This window comes from Oncorhynchus masou, chromosome 21, assembly GCF_036934945.1.
Source record: "Oncorhynchus masou masou isolate Uvic2021 chromosome 21, UVic_Omas_1.1, whole genome shotgun sequence".
Lineage (NCBI taxonomy): Eukaryota > Metazoa > Chordata > Actinopteri > Salmoniformes > Salmonidae > Oncorhynchus > Oncorhynchus masou.
In genome coordinates this window covers 34616437-34626175 of record NC_088232.1, presented here as the reverse complement: position 1 = coordinate 34626175, position 9739 = coordinate 34616437, and the positions used below count along the sequence as shown (strand labels likewise).

The following is a 9739-nucleotide window of genomic DNA, read 5'->3' as shown; positions in this document are numbered from 1 at the left end:
TCTTTAAATTCGTTCAACAATCATACCTCAATGCAATGTCCTTGCTACATGGAATCCTTGCGACGTCCCAAATTGACATTTTTGAAATGGTTAGGTAAGGGTATGGTTTAGGATAAAAACATCCCAAGGATTCCAGGTAGAACTAACCGTGACTGCTGCAACCACCTCAGTGCCCGATTATCATTTTACTGTAGATTTAAAGATGACAGTGACAACAAATAAAACAAATTCAACAACAAGAAAGCTGCTCATGTAGGAATATTTGTAGAAGATTGTCATGGTCTGGAACTAGGAATGCAGCATTTTGTTTGTGCGTTGTAGGTAAGCACTCAATAGGCCTTCTCTTAGCCTTTCCCTGTGAATGGTGAATTCTTTATGACACACCATGGTCTCCTTAGGATTGAATTACAGTTTGGGACAACTCAGGTGGGTATTTGATTTCACTGTTGCAACAACAGTTGCTCAGCCCTCACAGATACCAGTGCATAATGTGGGAAGAGCCAAAGTCATAACGGGAAGTAAACTACAAATTCAACAAACATGTTTTAGACCGGGAGTATGTGAGTGTTAGGACAGAGATGTCGTCTGTCCTATCTCTCGAGTCCCTCTGCCTAGCAGATAATGACAGTCCATCCTCTGCAGAAGACCTAGACCTGGAGGATAAGTGGGATACAGACCTGGAGGTTGATGGTGAGTAGGCTATTATATTGACATTTTATGGATAATAACACATCAGCTCACTGTTGTTATGACAATGTATCATTGTTTGTATTGTAAGTTGATTTGTTTGATGCATGTCTCACACTGATGGTTGTCATTGTTAGAGGTGAAAAAGACCAGTAAAGACACATCGACTGCTGAGATATACCTGCAGGCCTGCAAGCTGGTCGGGGTGGTTCCTGTCTCCTACTTCCTCCGGAACCTAGGCACCTCCACCATGAACCTCAACCACCATGGCCTGGGACCTCCAGGGGGCAAGGCACTAGCCATCGCCCTGGTGGTAAGTCTGGTGGGCGTCTATTAACATAATTTCCACTTCAAGGAACTCTCTTTATGTTCAAGGAACTCTCTTTATGTTCAAGGAACTCTCTATATGTTCAAGGAACGCTCTATATGTTCAAGGAACGCTCTTTATGTTCCAATGTTTCTTCTCAGACTGACATGCACATCACCAACCTGGAGTTGGCAGACAACTACCTGCTGGCTGAGGGAGCCAGATACCTTCTAGAGATGTTAAAGGCAAATTTCACCATTCAGCATCTGGTAAGTTTGTATGAGATGGTCTTTAGGCAGCTCTTTGTAAGAAGGTAAAGTAATTGTATCTGGTATCTCTATAACATGTTTATTCAGAAGTGGGATACGTATGACATATGTCCCACAATCCTTGATTTGATTTGAATCTGCCACAAGAGGGCATAAGAGTCTTGCGGGTCATGCTTTCATGATGGAATTATAGCTCTGTATTAACATGCCCACTGTTTGTCTCGTAGGATTTGTCCAACAATCACCTACAGTCTGAAGGGGCTGAGTGCATTACAAAAATGTTGCTCGATAACATTTCCATCAAATCCATCAAACTTTCAGGTAGTACACACAGATTTGAAAATGGAAACAAAAATAATGGTCTGTTAGATACTATATTTCTCTACTCTATTTCTGAATCTTTTTATATAAACAATTTCTTCACAGGGAATGGATTCATAGAGGACGATGCTAAAAGTTTTGCAGATGCCCTGGCAGTAAGTGAAAAGAAATGACATTCAAACATGCAGGCATATTGATGATATTACTGTCATTGGAGTCTATAGCTAGCTACTTGCAATATCTCTCCCTTTAGAGCAACTATAGAGTGAAGGAGCTGGACTTGAGCCACAATCAGTTCTGTGGGAGAGGTGGGGAGCATCTGGGTCAGATGTTAGGTAGAGACCTTTTCACTTTGTATCTCACATCATTATGGCTGAGCAGTCTCATGGAGTATACAGGCAAATGGAGTCATTAGGGTTAGAATCATGCACAATGTGAGTGTTTTGCATCTGCTGTCACTGATGTGATCCTACAGCAAACAATGAAGCTCTGGAGGTACTAGACTTGAGCTGGAACCATCTGAGAATGAAAGGAGCTGTGGCTTTCTGTGCCGGCCTCAAGGTTTGGATAAACATACTCATCCCAATTCGCACATTTAAGGTGTAAGTTTGTAAAAAAAAAAAAAACGAAGAGTAAAACAGTATGTGATTAAAATACCTACAATTCACATAGGTGAATGTGACCCTGAAACACCTGGACCTGTCCTGGAATGGCTTTGGGAATGAGGGGGCCTTGGCTTTAGGAGAGGCACTGAAATTCAACAACACTCTGGTGTACCTGGACCTCAACAACAACCGCATCACCAACGAGGGGGTGGGCATGCTGTGCAAGGGGCTGGAGGCCAACGACACTCTCAGAGCACTGATGGTAGGTGCTTGATGGACAGGGCACACACCCATTGACCTGTGTGGTATGAAACTAGGGTGACTTTCTATGTTTTGTGTCCCCGCAGCTGGCTTATAACTCTCTGACAGTGGAGGGGGCGCTGGCTCTTGTTACTGTGGTCAAGAACACCCCCAAAACTGCTCTGGAGGAGATCAACATATCTGTGAGCGTTGTTGTTCACTTCTTGATGTACAGAAGTGTTTTGGTCCCTGCATTTGAACTTAATATTTTGTGTTTGTGTGTAGAATGTGTTGGTGAATGAGAACTTTGTGCAGCTGCTGGATCTGACATGCCAGGAGCATCCCTCTCTAGAGGTGCAGTATGCAGGGGTTGGGGGCTTTATTGCTAAGAAACCACCCAAACGCCTTGACCCAATGAAAGTAATCCAGGTACTGTGGTAGACTACTGTTACTCATAAAACAATTTTAGTCATGTAGAAAAGTGGTAATCACCAGAGCATTGTATTATTATTATTTTTTACGGCTAATTCTACAAACTAGGACTTATATAGTCTGTTTTTAAAGACAGTGCATGATTTGAAATAGGGAGGAATTTTAAGACAAAAAACTCCGTCGCAACTGCTCTATTCTTTTCTTTGAAGGATTATCTGGATGAACGGAAGCTGCGTCTTTGGGACTTCTTTCGGAAAATCGATAAAGATGGGACAATGCGAGTGCCTGTGGCAGACTTCAGGAAGGCTGTGCAGGTCTCAAACTAATTGCTCATTCCATAGTCCCTGACATTTGCTAGGTCTGTTGAGCTAATGCATTTCCAATGCTCCAAGATGTACTTTATATTGAAGTTAGTGGCCAGCTAGCTCATAGTCTTTATTTGTTTACTCTTATGTCTTATGTAACCATTACAGCAATCCAACATCCCCTTGGATCGATACCAGATTGAGGAATTGATTCAGAGACTGGATCGTGAAAGGACAGGGATGGTAGACTACAGGTGGGCTTTTATCATAAGAACAAACTGCCAGAGTGGGGAGACTATTATGGGTGTGTTAAAAAAAACGCCTAACATCAGCAAGAACATGAGAACTGAACAGAAACTAGTCATAAACTGTCTACACCTGTTTCCCTACAAACAAAACATGAGCAGATCTGTATGGTCAGAGTTTTGAAGTAGGGCAGTCTTATCTATGTGTAATTGCTTGTAGTGCCATGCCAATGTTTTCCCCATTCAAAAGCTGAGAAAGTCCAGTTTACATCTGACTTGAAATGAGTTTAAGTGAATCATCACATTAAATACATTCCTTGGTTTCTCCTTAGGGGCCTGGCCGACACCAGGAAGCAGATGATGCGGGACCACCGGCGGCAGCTGCGTAAGGTGGAGTCCCGTCAGAAGAAAGAGAAGCAGAAGAGCGAGCGCATCCTGAAGACCTTCCAGAGCGCCGTGGAGGCCAACACCCCCCGCAGCTCCATGGTTATGTCCCCAGGGGGCACAAAGGAGGACTCCAGTGGCCCCCAGCACTTCTCTGCCACCCCACTCAGCTCCTGGCACCACATTGTCATGTCCAACAGCAGCCGCTACTCTGTCACAAACCTGAGTAGTGAGCACATCCACCTCCCCATGCTAGGGGGCAGCACCCACCAACGGCCCACCAGTTCCCCCACCATGCGTTCCTACTCCCAGCCCAACCTGATGGATGACTCCCAACGATAGCCCCAATCCAAACCCTCCTCGGCCCAGGGGATGCTCTCTGAATCCACCCCTGATGTTGACCACACCAAGCTGAGCCCCACTGCCAACCACCTGACCAGGTCCAGTCCAGCACTGAACTCCAAGCAGCCAGACACTAAAACCAAAATCACCAAAGTGAAGAAAAAAAAGAAACGCGTGGATAAAACTCCACATGAACAGAATCAAACACAATCATCAAAGTGACTGCTGCTGCTGTGTCTTACTATGCAGTAACCGCTCCACTGACCCATCGTTATACAGTGGGGCAAAAAAGTATTTAGTCAGCCACCAATTGTGCAAGTTCTCCCACTTAAAAAGATGAGGCCTGTACTTTTCATCATAGGTACACTTCAACTATGACAGACAAAATGAGAAAAATATCCAGAAAATCACATTGTAGGATTTTTAATGAATTTATTTGCAAATTATGGTGGAAAATAAGTATTTGGTCACCTACAAACAAGCAAGATTTCTGGCTCTCACAGACATGTAACTTCTTCTTTAAGAGGCTCCTCTGTCCTCCACTCGTTACCTGTATTAATGGCACCAGTTTGAACAACCTCAAACAGTCACACTCCAAACTCCACTATGGCCAATACCAAAGAGCTGTCAAAGGACACCAGAAACAAAATTGTAGACCTGCACCAGGCTGGGAAGACTGAATCTGCAATAGGTAAGCAGCTTGGTTTGAAGAAATCAACTGTGGGAGCAATTATTAGGAAATGGAAGACATACAAGACCACTGATAATCTCCCTCGATCTGGGGCTCCACGCAAGATCTCACCCCATGGGGTCAAAATGATCACAAGAACGGTGAGCAAAAATCCCAGAACCACACTGGGCGACCTAGTGAATGACCTGCAGAGAGCTGGGACCAAAGTAACAAAGCCTACCATCAGTAACACACTACGCCGCCAGGGACTCAAATCCTGCAGTGCCAGACGTGTCCCCCTGCTTAAGCCAGTACATGTCCAGGCCCGTCTGAAGTTTGCTAGAGAGCATTTGGATGATCCAGAAGAAGATTGGGAGAATGTCATATGGTCAGATGAAACCAAAATATAACTTTTTGGTTAAAACTCAACTTGTTGTGTTTGGAGGACAAAGAATGCAGAGTTGCATCCAAAGAACACCATACCTACTGTGAAGCATGGGGGTGGAAACATCATGCTTTGGGGCTGTTTTTCTGAAAAGGGACCAGGACGACTGATCCGTGTAAAGGAAAGAATGAATGGGGCCATGTATCGTGAGATTTTGAGTGAAAACCTCCTTCCATCAGCATTGAAGATGAAACGTGGCTGGGTCTTTCAGCATGACAATGATCCCAAACACACCGCCCGGGCAACGAAAGAGTGGCTTCGTAAGAAGCATTTCAAGGTCCTGGAGTGACTTAGCCAGTCTCCAGATCTCAACCCCATAGAAAATCTTTGGAGGGAGTTGAAAGTCTGTGTTGCCCAGCAACAGCTCCAAAACATCACTGCTCTAGAGGAGATCTGCATGGAGGAATGGGCCAAAATACCAGCAACAGTGTGTGAAAACCTTGTGAAGACTTACAGAAAACATTTGACCTCTGTCATTGCCAACAAAGGGTATATAATAAAGTATTGAGATAACAAAAGCTTATTGACCAAATACTTATTTTCCACCATAATTTGCAAATAAATTCATTAAAAATACTACAATGTGATTTTCTGGATTTCTTTTTCTCATTTTGTCTGTCATAGTTGAAGTGAACCTATGATGAGAATTACAGGCCTCTAACATCTTTTTAAGTGGGAGAACTTGCACAATTGGTGGCTGACTAAATACTTTTTTGCCCCACTGTATATTATTTTTACTGGAAATATTAATAATAGGTATTGATAGTACTCTATGTAATTATTACATGTATTACACAAAATAAATATTATTCCAGTATACATGGCCACGTTTCATGCCAATCTTATTCTTACCCAGCTAAATACGATGGTATGATTATCTTTAGTTGTTGAATTGATGTGCCTTAGCTCAATACTATGAACTCTTTTGTTTAAGATACCATTTAGTACCAGAACTCTACCCAAGACTGTTCCTAACAACTCATATGGTCATGATACAGCTATGGTCAATGACCATGTCGACTTTTCACTTGAGATACTTCTCTTTTGTACGATTTAAAACTTTTGGTCTTGTGGTTGCTCATCTGTGTTCTCTGTCAGATCTCCTCCATGCTGGTGGTCCTGAACCAGCTGGAGTGGTACGATGAGAACCTGCTGCTGGTGACCCGTCGTGAGTACATAAAGATACAGCTCAGACTGAAGGAGTGTGATATGCACCTCAACCAGATCGTCATATAATGAGGTGTATTAGTACTTATATAATGGTGTGTATCAGCCAAATGAAGGTCAGTTGTGGCTAATAAGCATGACTATATCTTATATAAAATACTTTAAATGTTTTTTTTCCATGCTGACAACAGTCCCTTATGCTGATAGCAAATTCAGTTCCAAACTTAAAGTTAGAGGAAACATAGTTTTGGGCTGTAGACTTTGTTAATCTTCATGTACTGTAGGTATCAAACAGTGTCACCAACATTATAGCGGGATATTGTGCTACTGTATTAGGGTCTAATCTCTCTCAATATGCAGCATATTGTTAAGAATTAATTAACTAGAACCCCCTTCATTCCTGAGTATACTTAGTCTGCTCATTATTGATATCTAACCACATAGAAAATAAAACGTGTTCAATTTAATTTGAAAGTTTACATGTGTAGACTACAGGAAAGTCTTGAAAAAACAAATTTTCTTTGTTCCCTTATCTAAAAAATACTACGATAGACCCAATCCGCTTTGGCCATCATTTCCTGTAAATGAAAGAATCATTTACAAAAGCCATTTATTATATCAGCAATTTATTATTATTCAAACATGCATAACAGTATTGATCGGACTATGGAACTCTGCTTGAGTGAATTAACTACTAAAATGTGGTTCATGGAAAAACTAGGGCAGAATCAAACACTTAAACCAGTACTATACTTCTTACCAACATACAATCTAAAGTCCCATGAGGAGAAATGAAGTAATATTTGTGTGCTGGAACTTGCTAGGCTATATAATTGGAATAAGGAGGAAAATTCTTAATTATACTATCATGTCAACATATGATATTCTGCCACATTGCTGATGACTGATAGTAAGGTTACGCGGTTGATAATATCAGGTACCATCTATAACATGACGTCATCATATGTCCATATGGCCTGTTTCTCATGAACTCTATGTCCACATCATCATTGTGATCAATAAAAGGATAAGAGACAGGTTTCAGAAAATTGTATTTGAGTATTTTATCAAACAAGGATGTCTGCATATATTGTGCCAAGAATTGAAGGGAGTCTATTACGCAACAGCAGTAACTTTGGGAAGAAGCAAGATGTTTCTGATGAGCTGATAGGAGGGTCTTTAAAAATACAGAGCGAACAGACAAGGAGATTCACCAGAACAACACTTGAGACAAGATGGCTCCATTTCTACTGCTCCTGACTTTCCTTTGCCTTGGCTGGTAAGGGACTTTCATTTTCTCCTTCCACTAAAACTTAACAGCTAGAGATACTTCCAAATAGACTGCCAGTTTACTACCATTGTGAAGTACCACTGTGAAGTTTACTCTGATCTTGTATTTTCCTCCAGCCAATGGAGGACTGGGACTCTGGCAATGTGACTGCATCTGTAGGGGAGTCGGGGAAATGCCTTTGTCATGTGTTTCTACCTGACACCACCTTCCCTGCCGACCGTGTGGAACACATGCAGCAAGTCACCAAGGATCTAATGCTGGAAGTGGGAATCCAGATAAATAAGGTACTGTACTGAACGGTCTAGAAGAAAAAGAAACGCACACCTATAAAGACGAGGTGCTGGCTAGCGGAGTAGAAACTTGAAAATAAAAATAAAAGAGAGCCGCACACTCTTGGAGCTCAGATGCAAAAATTTAATACCAACGTTTCGACAGCCAAGCTGTCTTCATCAGGGTATAATGAACACCATGAGGTGTAAGCCCCCTGAACAGGATTACAATCATATTGCATTTACACACCAGGTTTTAAAGTGATGTTAAACGTTGCCTACTCCAGTAAATGGAACGTCTTGTAAACCTCGGAGGAGATGCATGTGTATATTTAACTGAGACCTCATTCACAGTATAGCCTACTAGATATCTTACACCAGGACTACTACCTGTGTCTCTCTTGCAGCTGGACAGTTCCATGGGAAAGCTGGTGATCGTTTTGGCTGAGCTGAGGAACCTGACTATGAGAGCTGAGATTGTGGAGAGCGGCCCTGACCAGTACATCCGACTGGACTTCGAGCTTCTCAGGATCGAGCTGAGAGAGTTTGAATTGTTGGTGACACAGCTGTGTGATAGTCATTCCGATAGACAAATATATCTATTAATGACTGGCAGTGGCATAATAAATAAGTGACAGGCAATATGATGCAGGAGCAAGAAGAATGTTACTGTGTGGAACTAAATACTTATTTGTCCTTTGTACACATGCATCCATAGATTTGCAACATGAGTCTGACTGTGAACCAGTTGGAGAGCCAAGACAAGAGTAACCTGGAGGAGATCCATATTGAGTTTGGAAAACTGCAGAAGAAGCTGGAGGAGTGCCAGAAGAACCAAGAGGAGGGCATAAACCCAGATATTGGTAAGGAGCCTCTGTTATGGTAGCATTGTTGACATATTGTATCATTACATCAAAGCAGTAGTTTGTGGATTTGTTTGTAATACATATTATTAATAGCTATTTATATTTCCCCCCAGGCTCCTGCAACCACAAAGGCATCGCCAGTGTAGGGAAGCCAGTGGTCAGCCAACTGAATGCAAACTTGAATGCAGGCTACAGATTTGGGGGGTGGGGGCAAGACTGAAAACCCAATCGTGGCTTTGAATCAATGTATTGGTATGGTGCCTATAGCAGTGCCTCAGTGAATACATTTTATCTTTATTCCAACTATCAAAATCTGGTTTTAAGGAATTCATTTAAACAACATACCTTACCAAATGGATGGCAGGGTACTGGCAACAATTACATTGTTCATGGTAACACCCTGTATTACCAGAAAAACAGCCCATTCAGCATGGCTAAACTGAATTTGACCACATCCAAATATGACTACAGAGTAATTGAAAAGGCCAGTGCAACGTTCTCATACAGTTTCTCAGCCAATCAGAACATGGATTTCTCAGCCGTAAAATGGTCATTGCCAAAGTAAACGAGGATGAATTTGGTATAGAGGATGTATGGGGTACCGGTGTGTACAAATCATTGGTAGGTAATACCTTCATAGTGTGTGGTGTTCTCTATGCTACTAGACCAGTCGACATTCACGCTGAGGAGATATTCTACTCCTATGACACCAAAACCGAGCAGGAGAACTACCTCCGCATTCCATTTGAGAAGTTCCAGGATGACTATTTAAACCTGCACTACAACCCTATTGATCAGAAAATCTACATGTACAACAAGGGCTACTATGTGTCCTATAGTGTCAAGTTTATCAAAGACTAGATTCCCCCTCTGGTCTAATCGTATCTTGATTGA

At 42.1% G+C, this 9739-nt stretch overlaps 1 protein-coding gene and 1 pseudogene across 1 annotated transcript; both read left to right on the top strand.

Annotated features, from left to right (window-relative positions):
* Positions 1–518: 518 nt before the first annotated feature.
* Positions 519–4406, top strand: LOC135507391 (leucine-rich repeat-containing protein 74A). The gene is given in 13 exon segments (XM_064926938.1): positions 519–690; positions 825–1000; positions 1156–1263; positions 1491–1584; positions 1690–1739; positions 1838–1919; positions 2060–2145; positions 2257–2451; positions 2537–2632; positions 2715–2858; positions 3071–3175; positions 3335–3420; positions 3744–4406. Coding segments are annotated over 13 exon segments (1950 nt in total). The 5' UTR covers positions 519–578; the 3' UTR covers positions 4360–4406.
* A 3423-nt stretch (positions 4407–7829) lies between these two features.
* LOC135507390 (olfactomedin-4-like) lies at positions 7830–9706 on the top strand (annotated as a pseudogene).
* The last annotated feature ends 33 nt before the right edge of the window (positions 9707–9739 follow it).